The 19,197-nt window shown below is 36.2% G+C and overlaps 1 protein-coding gene across 8 annotated transcripts in view; it reads right to left on the bottom strand.

Moving 5' to 3' along the window:
• Positions 1–19,197, bottom strand: part of VWA3B (von Willebrand factor A domain containing 3B) — a 129,406-nt gene that overhangs the window by 46,361 nt on the left and 63,848 nt on the right. For 7 of the 8 annotated variants that reach the window (XM_039340655.1, XM_039340654.1, XM_039340660.1 and 4 more), the window contains 7 exons: positions 13,904–14,020; positions 12,370–12,566; positions 10,181–10,335; positions 8,908–9,046; positions 7,567–7,698; positions 6,412–6,510; positions 4,036–4,218 (listed from right to left, as the gene is read on the bottom strand). In XM_039340655.1, coding sequence (XP_039196589.1) covers positions 4,036–4,218; positions 6,412–6,510; positions 7,567–7,698; positions 8,908–9,046; positions 10,181–10,335; positions 12,370–12,566; positions 13,904–14,020 — 1,022 coding nt within the window. The remainder of the gene's footprint in view (positions 1–4,035; positions 4,219–6,411; positions 6,511–7,566; positions 7,699–8,907; positions 9,047–10,180; positions 10,336–12,369; positions 12,567–13,903; positions 14,021–19,197) is intronic. The other variant, XM_039340658.1, reaches the window with a different exon arrangement.

The raw sequence follows: 19,197 nt of genomic DNA, 5'->3' as shown, positions 1-19,197 counted from the left end.
AGGACGAATCTTAATGATAGAAGTAATTATGAACTGTAAAAAATTATTATTGGTAACGATTTATGCTCCAAATGAAAATCAAGAGAATTTTTATCTAAAATTACATAAGAAAATAATAGAACTGGAATACGAAAGCATATGTATGATTGGAGATTTTAATGCTATTGTAAAGCCTGAGTTGGATTATAATACAAAAAAAAAAAAAATAAGACTCTAAGAAGAACACTTCCTAAATCCTTCTATAATATGGTGGATGAATTAAATATACTTGATGCTTGGAGAGAGAAATATCCGGAAAAGAAACAATATACATTCTATTCTAACAGACACCTGTCCTGGTCGAGAATTGATATGACATGGATGTTAACAGATTTATTTACAAATATACAAAATATAGCCATAGAAACAAACACATGCGCGGATCACAACCCAGTTACAATCATATGGAAAGGACAAAAAAGAGAACAAGATGGACATTAAACCAAACTATATTGAATGAAAAGGATTTTCAGCAATATATGAAAAAAGAAGTACTTTTCTTTTTTAAGGAAAACAAAAAAGAAGATACTTCACTTCAAAATGTTTGGGATACGGCAAAAGCATACATGAGAGGTCTTGCTATCACTTATTTGGGGAAAAAGAACAAACAGAAAAGACAAAATAAGGGAAAACTGGAGGAAGAATATAAGATACTTGAGAAAGAATTACAGAAAGATACACAAAACAAAAAGATTAAAAATTTAATGGAACTGAACAAACATAAAATGAACTTACTAGAAAATGAAGAAGTGGCAATGAAAATAAAGGCAGCCAAGCAAACCTTTTTTGAGCAGGCAAACAAACCAGGGAGATGGTTGACATATAAAATTAAAAAGGAGAAAGAGAAGAGATGGATTAAACAATTGGAAGGTGCTGAGGGGATTTTACAACATCGAAATGAAGAAAAGAAAAAAATAATCTGGGAATATTATGAGAACCTATATAAGCAACAAACAGTTTCAGATGATAGGATAAAACATTTTTTGGAAGAAACAGAGATACCTAAAATGCCGGAGAAATTTAAAAAGCTATTAGAAAGGGAAATAACAATGATGGAATTAATAGAAGCAATCAACAGACAAAAAAATGGTAAAACACCAGGACCGGATGGACTACCAGCAGAGCTATATAAGACATTGCAGGAAGTACTAGGTAATGTAATGTTGGAACTTTATAATGAACTTCTTTCTGAAGGAAAAAATATAGACATTACTTGCCACATTCTTTTGAGATGTTTTCCAATTTCTCAATTTAATCAACAAACCCAATATTCCATAGACATCCTTGAGCACTGAGCTTCCTTGTTGGTTTCTTATGCAGGTATTAAACAAGTCCAATCCTGTTCAGCTTTATGCACAGTAGGCCCAATCAGGATCATAGGTGCATAAAGGATATCTTGCTCAAAATCTAGTGCCAACTATGATACAGAATGAGACAACTTGCTGTCCCAACTCTTTGCGGGACAATTCGCCATGGTCAATTTGCCATGGGACAACTTGCTGCAGGATAATTTAACAATTCAATTTAATTATTTAAAATAAAAATTATTTTAATTTTTGTCATTCAAATAGCCTTTGGCATCCTTTCTTAAAGGATTCTATTCCACCATTTCTTTATATATTAATGTATCTCTTGTCCCACAGTGAGTTGTCCCATGGCGAGTTGGTCGTGGTGAGTTGTCCTGTGGAGAATTGGCCACAGCAAGTTGGCTGTGGTGAGTTGGCCACAGCGAATTATCATAGACCCCTTTAATTTGGACCTGGACCATTTTTTTGTATATTTTATTAATTTTTACAGTAACAATCTTTAGTATTTAGTAAGCAGCACATTGTCTGGGTTTACATGTTTGACATTAATAGTAATACAATTTCCATTCCTACCCTTTATTCCATTTTTCTAACCACTTATAAAAAATTTCCCATGTTTGAAAGTATTCTGAATCTTGCTTCGCCTTCATTTTCAATGTAAGCCTATCCATTTCTGCACAGTTCAAAATTTTTATATCTTCTTCAAATGGTATTTCTTCATTTTTCCAGTATTGAGCAAATGTAATTCTCACTGCTGTTAATATATGTAATATTAAGTATACACATTTCTTATAATTTTCTGAAATTATGCCAAAAAGAAATAATTCCGGTTTATAGTCTACAAGCGCCGCTATCATTTTTTCTAGCCACCTATGTATTTTTGACCAATAGTTCTTTGCTTTAGGGTATGTCCATCAAACATGATAATACGTGCCTGGATTTTGTCTGCATTTCCAATGATTGCTAGACATATTTTTAAACCTTTTTGCTAGTCTTGCAGGTGGTAAATGCAAAATTCTTTATAAGTAGCTGGCCTCGTTATTTTATAGTTTCTTTTCCATAGGTTTTGCCATTTTTCTAACTCTACATTGTGCCCAAAATTTTTTGCCCAAGTTATCATTGTTTCTTTAACTTGTTCATCTTCCATCTTTAAATTTAACAGAAAATTGTATAGTTTCTTAATCAATTTGTCATCTGATGACAATAATATCCGGTCTAATGTTGTCTGATCTTTGTAAAAACCAGATATTTTTGCATCTTTCTCATATCTCATTTGCATTTGCATATGTGTCCCCCATGATAGCTCAATGCCCTGTTCTTCCCATTCTTGTTTAGTTTGTAGTTTCCCCTCAGTATTCAAAATATCTTTATAAGTCACAAGTTTCTCATAATTAATTAAGATGTACCAATGCCTCCGTTTTCGAAATCCATCCTGGTATTTTCATGTAGGTTCTTGATTTTATCTTTTCCTATGTCAAAAGGAGTGCATTTCTTATATAGTGGTTTTGAAAGTATTTGTGAATTTTGTTCTTCTCATACCATAGGAAAGCATGCCATCCAAGTTGTAGATCATGCTCTTCCAGGTATAATAGTCTTTTGTTTCTAAGACAGGAATCTTCAAACTTGGCCTTTTTATGACTGGCTGAGGAATTCTGGGAGTTGAAGTCCACAAGTCATAAAAGGGCCAAGTTTGAAAATCCCTGTTCTAAGAGTTATTCATTCTTTTAACCATGTTAGTCCGGTGCTTGATAGTACAAGACCCAGTCTGATAGCCCAAAGCTTCCATTTTCTTTTGCTTCTTGTAACATTTTCAGTCTGATTCATACCTTTTTCCTTGCCAGATAAATTTCAGTATCAATGTATTTAATTCATTGGAAAAAAATTGACAATTTTTATTGGTATTGTTTGAAATAAAAAGAGTAATTTTGGTGTAAAATGTTCATTTTCACAGTCACTATTCTTCCTAATATTGATAGTAAATTTTTCCATTTTTCCAAGTCTAGTTTTATTTGTTTTAATAATTTTATATAATTATCTTCTTTGATTATTGCACACCTTGCTGTTAGATATATCCCCAAATATTTAACTTTCTTAACTACTTGAAGGTCTGTTTTTTTTTATAATTGGTTTTTTTGTTTATCTGTAAGGTTTTTAACTATAACTTTAGTCTTTTCTCTAATGATTTTCAATCCTGCTACTTCTTCAAATTCTTCAATCTTTGCTAATAATTTAGGACTTGTCTCTAACGGGTCCTCTAATATAAATACTAAGTCATCCACAAATGCTTGTAGTTTGTACTTTTCATCTTTTATCTCCATTCCTTTAATTTCTAGATACTGTCTAATATTCCTGTTCAACGCTTCCAGAGTTAAAATAAATAATAGTGGGGATAATGGACACCCATGTCTTGTGCCTTTTTTAATGTTGAAACTCTCTGTAAAATCTCCATTCACAATTATTTTGTTTGAATTATATTCATGAAATTTTCTCCAAAATCCAATAGTTTAGTTGTTGGACCATAAATTGCCAATTGACATTATCAAAAGCTTTCTGTGCGTCTAAAAAAATCAAAGCCATTTGTTTCCCTGGGTACATTTTGTAATATTCCAATGTGTCTAAAATCATTCTTAAATCATTCTTTATTTGTCTCTTTGGTAAAAATGGACCTGGATCATTTTTAAAGACTTACCTCAAAAGGTTTTGGGGAAACAGGATCTGTCAGATAAATATGGTAGTAGTGAAATCGTCCACCTGTGCTGCTGGCCAGCTCGTGCAAAAATTGATTGGCTCCAGTATCATCACAGTTAAATGATATAGTGTGAACTGGAATGTTTTGTCGAAGTTTGAGTTCATCTAAAATTCTATTGGGGTGCTGTGCAATGAACAAGGAAGGGAAAATGTGTAAATTTAAGGATATCCAAATAGAAAGTACTTAAATGATCACTTAGCCTTTAACAATAAATCAAGTAGTGTGAAAGCCTTTAATCATTATTCCATAGCAATCAGTGGCTAGGACTTTCTTAAATAGCCAAATTCCACTGGATGAGCTTTACATTCCAACGTAAAAGCTCTTGTCCAAATGACTCTAATTTCTATGTTGCAGCATTTCTGGACAATAATGTAGTTGGTTGGCCAATTTGGTCTAGTGCATGAGGCATCAACCAAAAACTGGGAGACCCACATTAGGCATGATAGCCAGCTAGGTAACCTTGGATCATTCTCCCTTACACAGCCTAACCCACTTCATTTGGCTGTTGGTGTGGGAAAGATAGGAGGAGGAAGGAGTACTATGTGTGTTCTCTGCCTTGAATTATTTATACAAATAACAAATAAACTGAGAAGCTTCAGATTTATCTGGCTTCACTTGGTCTATATGGCTGATAAAGCTAACCTAAGCACTACAATGTTCACTACAGGCTACTCTCATCTACTGTTGTTACTTTCCGGAAGAACCTCTATCTCCAGTGGCATTTTGGAGAGAACTTATGCTCTCTACTACACTCTAAAACTTTTCATCCCTAAGCCAAAAATAGTAGCTACTTGCATGAAGCATAGGAAAATACTAGTATTTGAAAACACCTCCCCAACCAACATTAAAAAAAAATAAACTTTATATGAACTATTTTTTGCATTTCTGTGACTATACACATACAGTCCATATTTACACGATATCAGATTCTATAATACATTAAATAAGTTATTCTTCTACCATCTATAGAGCCCTATTATTTTCCTCAAAGTAGTCAATATTTTAAGGTTTTTTAAAAATAGAGGGTTAAACAATGTCGAATTTGCTTTTTGTTGTTTGCTATTTGCACCTAGACCAGGGCTGGAAACCTGTTTCCTCTTGATGATTTGCAAAGTACCTCAGCCTAACAGATTTGGCCACAAAAATCCAGATGATCACTAGATAGGAACAAATAGATGTATAAATCTTTGCTGTAATTGTTCATACTTCTGAAGCCCACATCTTGCAGCCAGAACTAAGTTAAAAATCTCTTGAGGTTCACATTTCAACAATAGTTTTGCTCAATCTGAAAGTTCTTGACCATGGGTTGTCAGATTTACTGATACATTTCTTATTTCTATGGAATATTTAACTAAAAAGAAACAAACCAAAAATATATTTAAAGAGTCTCCCCCATCTTGTCCCTCAGTTTTATATCATAACAATAGTCGAATGAGCTGAACCTCTGAAGTAGTATCACTTGGGGAGAAGACTAGAGTCAGAGATCCACAACTTATTTACTGGCTAAATCTTTTCTAATCATTATTTACAATAGCATTACTCTGCAGCATAGTGAGGAAACCCAAACTCCATAGAATAAGCAATACAAAGTTCAAGTTCCAACATCACTATTCACATGAAGCTCAAATTCTGATAGTGTATGTTCTCTGATGCACACCGCTGACCGCTAGTGGTATATGTAAAGAAATAACCAACACTATGGTATAGCAACAGAGCATCCGGTTTTACCAGGTGTTAAAAGAAAAACAACGCTAAATGTACAGCTGCCATTTCTGGTATTGCTTCTCTATTTTATGCTTAGACTGAGCATTTCCATTTTTGCCATCATCATGTTTCTGTCTCTCATACCCCATTAAAATCATCTCTATTTAGATCAGCTAAACCTTTCTTTCACAGGATTACAATTGCTGTCTTTCCACTGCAGCTTTATCCTCCTATGAATATTGCCAGTTCTGTTCCCTGCTCAGTCTTTATTTAGAAAGACTTTTGTTCAGGTAGCAGCCTCCCAAATTGTTGTTTTCCCCTCCTAAACCTAATCCCATTTTCCCATAAACATCACATTTTGGAATGCCCTACTTTAGATACCGAAATGCTTCTTTGCCTTCCACTGTCACCATATCCTCCTCCCAATCTTTCATGTTTTCAATATGTGGATGGAATAAAGACCAGGAGGAGACACAGGCATGTATGCCTTCCTTCATCTGTCCCCTTGTAGTCAGTTTTACCATCCTTGGTCTACATCATTGTTTTGCTTTGTCATCTGGCCAGTGTTACATCATCATATTGTCTTGATATGATTTCCTTCTTCATAGCTACCTGATCAGGTCTCCCATCAGTAAGAAGATAAATGGCTTGAATGTCACAATCAGCAAAGGCAATCTGAAGCGCTTTCAGTATGTTTGTAGTAGTCCCAACCTAGGCAGCAGTGGAGGAACAGAGAAAAATTAAAATGTTAATGTGGGCAGATTTATGGAATGGGTTATAAAAATTATTTCTCAGATGTGCTGGTGAGGCATATTTTTAAAATCTTTACATAATCTAATTCACATTGTAGATAATATATGTGATATTTAAAATCCCATTATTTTTTACTGATATGTTCAATAGCTGAAAGTAATAGTTCTGTAATGAAAGACTACAAAAATATATTTCTGTAGTTTGCTGGAAGAGAAGAGAACTGTTAAATGGAAACCAGCTACTTGGATTAAGTAGCTATTTGGATTAAATGAAGGACTACTGGCACTTCATTAGCCTGAAGACAGCTTCAGAAATGATTTTTGACAGATAACATTAACTTATTTATTTATTACTACTTAAATTTATATGCCTCCCATCTCACAATCAAGAGACTCTGAGTGGCTTACTGAGTTCTCTCTCTTCCTTTAGAGCAGTGGTGGAGAATATGAAGTATATGTGCAGTAGATACTAGGCCTCTCAATCCAATTAATAATTCTTCCCGGGCCATGCCCTTTGTCCTGCTTTAAATTACCAAGTGTATCTACACCAATGAGCATGTCAGATGGAGAATTCTGGGAACTGAAGTCCATACATCTTAAAATTGTCAAGGCTGAGAAACCCTGGTCATTTCCTTCAAAGTAATGAACACTCCCAATATCCCTCAATATTCCTTCCTGGATCAGGAATGTCCTTCTGAACCAACATTCTTGCTCGTTAAAAATATTACTATAGAAAAGAAGGCTGAGTTATTTTAAATCAAATCTGTATTCTAGTAAGCATGGTTACTGCATTAATAGAAATTAATACAATAAAGTATAAGTGTTTATAAAAACACCAATTACCATAGTAATAGTAGAGATAACCTAAATTCTGTTGGTCTACTTGGAAGGATTCCCTTCATATGAAATTTTACAGCAACACAAATATATTGAAACAGAACATGGAAGAAGGGAAGGAGAACTCCAAAAATAGTTTAGCTCCTTTCCATTTGCTTAAACTTTTTTCTATAGTTACCTGAAGTTGTTTTATCCAAAGTATAGCATCTTCTATATTTTCTTCATTAACTTCAGCAAGTTTGTCTTTCCAGGCTATTGCTTCAGCATCAAATTTAACAAAGTTAAACCTGGTTTTGTTCTGAAACTGTTCCTGTAAGAAATTGTCTGTTGAATGATTTCTCTGAATGAGAAAAATCATATTCCCTTTGCCCACCCTGTCATCATATATGAGAAGCAGTCAGCTATGGGATAATATTTCATTTGTCTAGCAAATACGTATTAAATGTTTTGGAAATTGTAATTCTGCTTCTTAAAAACACTGTCTACCTGTACTTAATTCTCTCTATGAGGTACTCAGCATTGCCAGAATTCCCACTAGCATAATGAACTTAATTACTTACTTTTACTTACTTACTTACTTACTTACTTTTACTTACTTACTTACTTACTTTTACTTACTTACTTATAAAATTTATTTGCCACCCATCTCGTATCCAACTCTGGGTGGCTTAGAACATAAAAACACTGAAAAGATTAAAACTATCCATTATAAAAACAGTGTCAACATAGCAAATGATGACACCATCACTGGAGAACAATGATATGAGGAATGTCCTAATTCATTGTCTGCCATTCCATCTGAGAAAATGGACTTAGAAAATCTCTTCCACTTGGAGGGAACTAGTAGAACATTGATGTGGAAGAATAAGATTCTAGCTCAGTTCTAACAACTCCAGGAAAGGTTGGAAAAGATTACACCTAGAACTAATTCTAGGCCGTGCATATTCAGCTAGAGTACGGGTGTCAAACTCGCGACGTCACGTGATGTGTCGTGACATATCATGATTTTTTTCCCATTGCTGGCAATGGACTGGACACAGTTTTGGCATGACACATCCGGCCCGCAATTTGACACCCCTGAGCTTGAGAGATCAACAATACAGGAAATCCTCAATTTACAGCCACAACTGAGCCCCAAAATTTCTGGTGCTAAGTAAGACAGTTGTTAAGTGAATTTTATCCCATTTTATGACCCTTCTTGCCACAGTGGATCAATCAGTTAAGTGAATCTTGCTTCTGCGTTGACGTTGCTTGTCAGACGATAGCAAAAGGGATCACATGACCCAGGGACACTGCAACTGTCATAAATCAAATTATCATTGGGATATTGCAATGGTCATAAGTGTGAAAAGCAGGCATAAGTCACTTTTTTCAGTGATGTTGTAACTTCGAAAAGTCACCAAATGAACTACTATAAGTCGAGGACTATCTGTAAAAAGCAACTTCCTAGATCCGTTTCAGAAAAAGTCAGTCATTCTACATTAGGACACTTGTCTTCACCAAAACAGCTGTCACTCACTCTTATAAGTTGATATATTTTCTCCTTCACCACAGGCAGTTTATATACCATAGACTGCGATACATCAATGAGGATATAGATGTGGTCTTCTGTGACATCGCCAAAGAGCGCTCGGCTTCCTTTCTTAAGATCCTGAATTCTACACAAGAATACTTTTTTACATGAAATGAAAGGCATAGGAAGAATGATGTCTGATGTCACTTCCTAGTATTCTAAATCATTTTATTTTTATTAATTTAATATAAAGGGTAAAAGAATGCCAAGTAAATCACTTTAAGAAAGGCAAAATAAATATTATTAATTAAAAGACATTTGAAATTGGAAGATAAACAAAGATCATTGGATAACTTGCAGGAATATAGTTTCTAGGCTATATATTGTAGATTTTAAGTGTTAGTAGTGAGTTAAAACAGCTGTCAGTCACTGAATTGGTATTACAATTTCCATTATTCTCAGCAAAGACCTAAAGCATCAAATGAAGATTAGCAATAATCAGACTGTAGTCTTCATACTACCATGTAATTGTGCCATCACATAACCTAATCTACTTTATGGAGTTATTGAGAAGGTACATTTCAATTGGACTTCTCTTTCCATCAGCTTTGAACAAAGGTGGAATATAAACAAAATAAATAAATGCAGACTAAAACTCATTCTGGCAGCTTTAATGATGCACTATTCAGTGTTTCATTGTTACTACTTTATTAACATCCATCCCGTAAATATTGAATAAATATTTAATATTAAAGAAATAATACTTGCTTTTAGAAGCTCCATGGTAACTCTTATGAATGTTTAATTCAAAATTTATTCAAAATCTCATAGATTAAAAGAATAAAGTAGGACTTGAATAGTCATAATTTCAACATGATGCAAATGTCTTAAAGGAAATTTATGACTACATTGGGATGAGTACTTCTAGAACTTTGGCCTTTATTTTAGTAAAATATATATATAGAATATGGGGCATTACAGAATAAAAGTGATGTTTTTACAGCTGAATTTCATTAAAAATAAGATACTAGGTTTGAAAGTCATAGAATGTAATTATGCTACTCAAATGAATCTTCATAAATGAATACAATATACGTACATTTGATATTGTAATTAGAAACCCTTAAGATTGCCCAAGTTTAATTTTTAAACAATTAGAGTACCCAGCATTAAATATTAGAGTACTTGGTCATTTCAAAAACTTTTTAATAAGATACATCAGCTTTTTTTCCTCACAAGATCTGTTTTTAGAAAAGATGTTATCCAGATGCAAACTAACCTTTCTTCCATCTGATAAAGAGCGCTCTTCATTTTATTTTCAAACTCCTTGCATCTTTCTTTATCCAAATGTAAATGAATTATAGATCCATCTTCCAAGACAGTATGTATAAAATTGTTACAGTATTTGGCATGGATTACCTTTTTATTTGTCTCCTAAAAGAACAAAGATTTCCTCTGTGAGTATGATTTCTTAAGTTTCCCTAAATCTACTCAAGCTTTAAAATCAGTAGATGTAAATGAGTTTGAAATGAATTCAGTAAGTGGTGTGCAACAACAGGACAAGAGAATCAGAGGCCTTGTAAACTTTTGATCAGCCTTGACTCAGCCAATGCAATTTAAATACACTGAAGTACAATCCCCTACAGAGACTGGGATATTGTGAATTCTTATTTAGCATACTGGAGACAAGCCCAGATAGATCAACAACCTTGAAATATAGGTAATCCTTGACTTGCAACAGTTCATTTAGTGACTGTTCAAAGTTACCACGGCACTGAAAAAAGTGACTTCTGACCATTTTTCACACTTACGACTGTTGCAGCATCCCCATGTCATGTGATCAAAATTCATATGCTTCGCAACTGACTCACATTTATGACAGTTGCTGTGTCCTGGGGTCACATGATCCCCTTCTTCAACCTTCTGACAAGCAAAGTCAATGGGAAAGCCAGCTTCACTTAATACCCAGGTTACTAACTTAATAATTGAACTGATTCACTTAACAGCAGTGGCAAGAAAGATCATAAAATGGGAACATAATTTACTTAACAACTGTCTCACTTAGCAACAGAAATTTTGGCCTCAACTGTTGTCATAAGTTGAGGACTACCTGTACATTTTGAAAGTTCTGCTGCAAAGTCTCTGTGGTTTACTGTAGATAAAAAATAAAGAAGTCACTCCCTTTGTTGTTGAAATGATTATTATGAATCAAATTATTTGTATTCCTGCACTAAAAGGGAGTAGAAAATGGGATACTACTATTTCTTTCTAAATTTCATTCTTACAATGCATTTTTATATCTTTTGAGGGCAGATGGTCCTCGTTAACAACTGTTTATCACTGACCATTCAAAGTTATAAAAGTTATGAGGACTACCTGTCTAAGTACTTAACTTAGATCCCTTTATTTCAATGAATTATTAAATTTAGCTGTTATGGTCAGACTGAATCCAATGTATTTATTGAGAACAGTAATACAAAGTCATTCTAGATGTGATGCTTGGGATGCTTTTTCTTTGAAAAACCCAGAATCAGTTTGGCTAATCATGTAAACACTTCCTAGAGCAGTGGTTCTCAACCTTTTTAATGCCGCAACCCCCAACCGGTCGTAAGTCGAGGACTACCCAACCGGTCGTAAGTCGAGGACTACCCAACCGATCATAAGTTGAGGACTTTCCCTGCCCGGGAGCGTCGCGCATGCATGGTGCCACCCCCTGCGCCAGCCGAGGCGTAGCTGGCAAGCGGCAGAGATGGAACAGGCCAACCACCAGCCCAAGGGAGGTAAGGCACCCGCAGGGCCCCACGGGTGCCAGCAACCCTCCCTGCGCCTTCCGGCCTCCCACCTCCCACCCCTGGCCCTCTTTTACTTACATTTTTAGTAGTTGCTCAGCAGGGAGGGGTGGAAACTTCCAGACAGCTCGCCTTCGCTGCAGACAACTTGCAGCACCGTTTGTAGAATGGGACTTTTGGCGGGCTCAGCAGGGCAGAGACAGCCTAGACAATTCCTATTGGCTTTTGAAAGCCAATAGAATTAGACTCTATTCAAGAGAGTCTATTCTATTGGCTTTCAAAAGCCAATAGAATAAAAGGGAGTAGCACAGCTAAGGAAAAGGGGAAAAATGGCGGACTGCGTTGTTTGGTGACCCCCGTGAAATGGTCGTTCGACCCCAAATGGGGTCGCAACCCACAGGTTGAGAACCACTGTCCTAGAGGACTAAGAAAATAGCAAACATACTCTTTACCCCATTCAGTCACAATTCCTAACCAGTTTTAATAACAGCAGGAAATCTTGCTAGGCAAACAATGGAATCCTGTAAGGGTATCAACATGACAGTGGCCAGAAGTGCAAATGAAGCTTTCTGCTATAGAACTAACAAAATCTGGAAATCTACTTGATCTCCCCACTAACCTCCCACAACTCCACCAAAAAGAAGAAAAAATATAATACCACAATGGGAAGATTTCTTACAGCATTTGTCTGAAGAAATTCATCTTCTGGCTTGGATTTTATATCTACAATTCCATTTACATGACGAAAAGCACAATCAGAAAAAGCTCTAGGTATGGTTAGATTCTGGGCTTTCAAACCATTCTTCTGAAGCCACTCTCTGGAATTCACAAAATCTTTTACTTCTGGCTCACATTCTATTTTATCCATTTCTTCTGCTGATATAAAAATGTTAATAAATAAGCATGTGCTAATATTACTCTGAAGCTATTAAATGACTTAATTTTAATTGGATATATTTGCATAGACATATTTATTTATGGTACAACTAATACATTCTCCTTTCCTTAGAAATATTATTTTTTTATAAGTAAGTCTCCTCTGATCTGAGTCAATTCTTAATCACTATGGTCTTTTGCAAGTCTACGTAATTTTCTTAGGTAACAGCTTGCAATGTTTTGCAACTGCCTTCTTCTGGGATTATGACCTGCTGTAGAGATTTGTGATTGAATAGGGCTGCTGTTCTCCTAGACATTGGAGTGAGATAAGGAGAAAAAGCAGCTCACTTTTGACCTGGAGGGGCAGCTGCGTTGTCATGAGACTGATGGACTGACCTGACTGCTATTCAGAGCTACTGTGGGGAAATTTTGAACAAGCAGTTCCATTGGTGCAGCAAGGTTTATAAATGTTGGGATCTCTGGGAGAACACCAATCTCCTCAGTAGCTACAGGACATGGAGAGGGGAGGGGAGAAGACAGAAGGGGAGACTAAAAAACCAATGTTATCTCTTGTGAATTGAGAAGTTAGAGAAGTTGGAGAGTGAAGTGTGCAGGGCAAGTGTCCTTTGGGGGAGAAAGAAGGTCCAAGTGTGGCTTTTCTAGAAGACGGGAAGCAAAGACCTAGAGGGATGAGCTCCGTTCAAGATTCTGGAAGGCTGGGAAGAATCCACGTAGTTGCAGGTGACATCTTCACTCAAGACTTAAAGGAGACAGAGAGAATTGACTACCAGTACAGAAATCTTGGTTTTTGGGAGAAAATTTGGCAGAAGACCCTACACAGAGCAGGTGTTTTGGCTGAACTGGAGAAAGACCAATAATGCTGAACACAGTCCAGTTCATTCCTTCCTTAACCAGCAATCTCTTTTATCAGAGTCTGTTAGGATCACTTTTTGTAATAAATTCTTTCCATAGAAGAGAGATATTATGTTGAACCCAGATCTACTGAGGCAAACTGTGGCAAAAGAATAAATGAAGGTGAAGATCATAATAATTTGAACAAACAGTAGCTATTGCATCAGTAAATGAATATATATGTATGTACACTGAAGGACTAACAAGCTAGATCTTCTTAACTTCTCCAATTTAGCTCTGTTATTTTTCTCAAGTTCAGAAGTAGATTACAAATAAAGTTGAGAGGAGTTTTATTCTAATATTTAGACTGTTTCTACACATTTACAATATATAGATTGATCTCTAAAGGATGGCACATATTGAGAATGCTTTCCATCAAACTGTTCATAAATCAAACCTATTGTAATTATGCATTTATAAAATACCTGCCACTATTTCAGACTTCTCAAACTCTATGAGAATTTTCTCTATCTGGATTAAGATATTCTTGGCTTCCTCTAGTTCCTTCCAAATCAGGTAGACATCTTCTCTCACACCAGTTCCTGCATTTGAGGGAAGATATAAAGACACAGAGAATAGATTAGCTAACACTGATGAGAGTTTTTCTACACTTTCATAATCTTTAAATATTGTTGCATCTGATAACCCCAGGGAAGCTACAACAAATCATTACTCTTTTTAAAAGAGCTTGTTCATGACTATTTAATTCTGGGGAGCCAATTCTATGCTGGATTCATATTTCATGAAAATAAACTAAACCTGTTAATTCCAGAATTATCATACTTCAGGGCATTATGCAGAGACCTAGCTCCCTGGATAAAGCTTTAATGCTTGGAAAGATGGAAGGAAAGAGAAGAAGAGAAGGATCAGCAGCAAGGTGGATGAACTCACTTAGAGTGGAAATGGCTGGAATGTCTAACATTGGAAGATCTGAAGGACCTTTTTAGGGACCAATTGTCAGGAAGAAAATCTATATGGTCACTAATAGTTGACAGTGATTTAATGACACAAAATCAATCATGAATTATATACCTTTCTCTGAATTGGGCCCAGAGCCTTTTAATAAAAAATATCACACATTATTTTAATATGTATTTAACAAGTCTCAAAGTTGGTGAAACCACCCAGACATCCAGGTTATTCAAGCATATTGTCTTAAAAGAATGAAACTGGGAATAACCAGGTGAGGAAAATGGAGGAGTATCACTGCTGTTGTTTTTTCTTTTCCTGTGCAGTCCCACGTAAGCTGAGGAAAGCTATGTTGATAGGCTATGCAGTTTTTCAAGACAGTATGGAAAGTGAGTGTGTATGCCATGAAGAGAAACAAATAGAAACCATCCTCTCCAAGATTCTCTCAGACAGCTTCCATCATAGAAGTCTATGAAGTCATTCTATGAAGAAAAGGAGTCCCTTTAGATCAATTCTGAAATACACCCTTATCAGAAATTGTCATCCTGTACTTCCACTTCTATGGTGCTTCTTAGAGACTACTTTTGCTCTCTCTTAATGTAAATATATCACCACCATTCATTCCAAAGCCTTATGTCTCAAACACTCCCAAACATGTGAGTATTATTGCAGCGAATGAACATCTAACCCTCATCAATGTACACAGCATAGAAAAGTGCCAGACATGCAGGAATCATGAATACAATATAATTAAGGAGAATGCAGTATAATTATGTTTATATACTGCAGATGAATGCAATTCCACAAATGCCTGTGCCATAAGTCTGCCAGTCAATATAATGTTGTAAAATTCAAGTCAGTTTGGTTCTCTCCGTCTCTCTCCTTTTCACTCCTGCCCTCCCTCCCTTCCTCCCTCCACATGAGACCAAGGAGTCATGCCCTATGGAAATTGAAACAGATAAGTCTTATCATCAACGGCAAGCATTTTGTTGTGAACCTATAAGAATTATTTTAAAAATTTTTGGAAAAGAATATTTCACTACTATGAATAGATGAAAAGAACAGCTATTGGGAAGCAGATCCAATTTTAATTAAATATACCTGATAATATGCTATTCTGTTGGCTTTATAAACCAATCAAATGAAATATCAGCATCAACCTTACTTGGTGCCGCAATGGTACTGCAGTTGGTGTGAACCACGTCATAAACTGATTTGCTAGCAAAGCAGATTTCAGAGAGGGCCATATGTCAGAGATTTGGCAGCAATCGATTCCTGCTGTCATTAATATAAGTCAATACAAATAATGCATGCATAATTTTCATAAACTCCAGAACAATTTAGGAGAAGTAGTAAAGCTATTCTCAGTCTTTCATTTTCACTTTTCATTGTGCATTTTTACGTGTTATTGTATACTGCCATCTCCTGGGATTTTCCTATATCTCCTTCATTTGAGTAAAAAAACACTGAAATGAATATAAACCAATTCTATATATTTTTTTAACAAATGGAAGGATCTCATTCATTTTATTTATGATTTATAAGTACAATGATCATACTATCAATATATTTTTCAATTCTGAAGCCCAAAGGATAATTTACAAAGCATCGATTTTTAAAAATCACATGTTTAAAAAGAAAAAGGCAAAGCAATTAGAATCACTTTGCCTGTAATCTTATACCATCTGACTGAGGATAAAATCCACAGAAACCAACATTTCATTCTGAAAAAAATAGGGGTGAGATTACACAGTACACAAGAATGCAATTCATATTCCAAAGAAATAAGCTGTTGCCACGGTATGAATGAATGTGTGAATGTGTTTGTATATGTGTGTTACATTCCTATGTCTGCCCATCTCAAAACAGTGAGTCTGGGTGATGTATAAAGATTAAAAATCAAGAGGTATAAACAGTAATCCATGGCACCAAATGTAAAACAATATAATCATAAAACCACATCAACAGTGGAACACACCTAATCTCAAATGCCTGGGGAAACAGCCAGCTCTCTAGAGCTTATGAAAAGCTATCAGGGTCAGAGCCATCCAGCTCTCCAGGGAAGATGCTGTTCCATAGGACAGAGGCTGCCACTGAGATAACTCCAGAGCCCAATAAGATGATACTGTTTCATAAGGGGGGGACCCAAAGTGTGCTCTCTTGAGTAGATATGGTGAGGGGAGGAGAAACATGGGCAGGATACAAACGCAGAAACGACTCTTCCTTAATTGCTACCTGTGTTTCAGAGAGTGGGACTCCAGAAAGCCCAAGAGAAAGATTTTATTATTCAGGCAAGTTTAAGTGGTCCTTAATTTGTCTTACAACCATGAAAGAAAAAATCACTGTCCACACTTGTTCCTTTATGCAAAGCATTTCTAGAGAAACAAAGCTACCCATGGGACAACATATAATTATCACAGAAGGCAGGATGCCAGAGTTTCAAGGAAGATAAAGCCAATATTCAAAAGAAATTCTCCTGCCTGGCTTCTTAAGCAACAGTTTCTAAAAATTATTGACTTAACCAATGTAGAGATTTGTTTTGGCTCAAACCAAGTAAGAATGTTAATGCCTATTAATATAGTTTAAATTCTCTTTTGTAAAAGCGTTCTTTTTTTTGACTGGATTTAATTATCAGGAGCAGAGACAAGGAATGCAATCTTGCACATACTGCAAACATCTACCTGGTTCTGACATGGAAGGCATGGTTTTCTGTTAGGAGTAGAAGTTGACGCAAACCCCAGCCTCCTGAACTCCGTCTCCTCTTTTCAAATAACAAGTAATTTAACTTCCACTCCTGTTTTTTTAAGCCTGTATTTTCTATTTCAGTGTTTTTCAGTGTATGAGAAACAAATTACTGTGTACAAAATACTATAAAGCAACTACACAGGATATTTAATTTAAATCAGAATTTATGGATTGATAGATTAGTAGATCTAATACTCTAAATACTGTTTAATATTAAATTTGAATAGTGTCACTGCCATTGCACTGGGAGGAGGGCAAGTGACAAAACACAAACTATGATATCCCAGCGTATATGCCTCACAATTCACGTATTTGCACCTGACATTGGGATGCAAATATGAAAGGGCAGCATTTGCGTGGTGGTGTCATGGTGTATTTCTTATCATTATAGCTTCCTGCCAATGGCTATGATCATTGTATTTGTGACTCTTAACTCTATATGATTGCCTGTGGTGCATGAATGCTTAATGTTTTTACAAAGCGTTTTGACAAGTGAATGGGACTGAAAAGAATTGCATTTTTCTTTTTTTTTCTTTTTTTTTATTGAAAAGTTTTATACAAATTTTTTTAATACAATACAATATCCCCCCCTACCTCCCCCCCACCCTAACCCTCCCCCCCTCACTTCCCAGAGTTGATTACAGGGTTAAAAATAAACAAACAAATTCTAGCTAAGCTTATCCAACTATTGTTGTTGTTGTTAATTGCGAAGTTGTGTCCGACCCATCGCGACCCCATGGACAACGTTCCTCCAGGTCTTCCTGTCCTCTACTATCTTCTGGAGTCCATTTAAGTTCACACCTACTGCTTCAATGACTCCATCCAGCCATCTCATTCTCTGTCGTCCCCTTCTTCTATTGCCCTCAATCTTTCCCAGCATTAGGCCCTTCTCCAGTGAGTCCTTCCGTCTCATTAGGTGGCCAAAGTATTTGAGTTTCAACTTCAGGATCTGGCCTTCTAAAGAGCAGTCAGGGTTGATCTCTTCTAGGACTGACCGGTTTGAACGCCTTGCAGTCCAAGGGAACTCGCAGGAGTCTTCTCCAGCACCATAGTTCAAAGGCCTCAATTCTTTGGCGCTCAGCCTTTCTTATGGTCCAACTTTCACAGCCATACATTGCAACTGGGAAAACCATGGCCTGGACTATACGCACTTTTGTTGGCAGGGTGATGTCTCTTCTTTTTAGTACGCTGTTTAGATTTGCCATAGCTTTCCTCCCCAGGAGCAAGCGTCTTTTAATTTCTTGGCTGCAATCCCCATCTGAGGTGATCTTGGAGCCCAGAAAAATAAAATCTGTCACTACCTCCATTTCTTCCCCATCTATTTGCCAGGAATTGAGAGGGCCGGATGCCATGATTTTGGTTTTCTTAATGTTCAGTTTCAAGCCAACTTTTGCACTCTCCTTCTTCACCCGCATCAAGAGGCTCTTTAGTTCCTCTTCGCTTTCTGCCATTAGAGTGGTATCATCTGCATATCTTAGGTTGTTGATATTTCTCCCGGCAATCTTAATTCCAACTTTTGATTCATCTAGCCCTGCCTTTCTCATGATGTGCTCTGCATATAAGTTAAATAGGCAGGGCGACAGTATACAGCCTTGCCGGACTCCTTTTCCAATTTTGAACCAATCAGTGGTTCCGTGTCCAGTTCTCACTGTTGCTTCTTGACCCGCATATAGGTTTCTCAAGAGACAAATGAGATGGTCTGGTACTCCCATCTCTTTAAAAACTTGCCACAATTTGTTGTGATCCACACAATCAAAGGCTTTTGCATAGTCAATGAAGCAGAAGTAGATGTTTTTCTGGAACTCCCTAGCTTTCTCCATGATCCAGCGTTATGTTGGCAATTTGATCTCTAGTTCCTCTGCCTCTTCGAAATCCTGCCTGTACTTCTGGTAGTTCTCGATCCACATACTGCTGGAGTCTAGCTTGTAGGATTTTAAGCATAACTTTACTAGCATGTGAAATGAGTGCAATGGTGCGATAGTTTGAACATTCTTTGGCATTGCCTTTCTTTGGAATTGGAATGTAAACTGACCTTTTCCAATCCTGTGGCCACTGTTGAGTTTTC

This window comes from Crotalus tigris, unplaced genomic scaffold, assembly GCF_016545835.1.
Source record: "Crotalus tigris isolate CLP2741 ecotype Arizona unplaced genomic scaffold, ASM1654583v1 scf7180000017753.6788120, whole genome shotgun sequence".
In the NCBI taxonomy this organism is placed as follows: Eukaryota; Metazoa; Chordata; class Lepidosauria; order Squamata; family Viperidae; genus Crotalus; species Crotalus tigris.
This window is presented reverse-complemented; position numbering and strand designations above follow the sequence as displayed.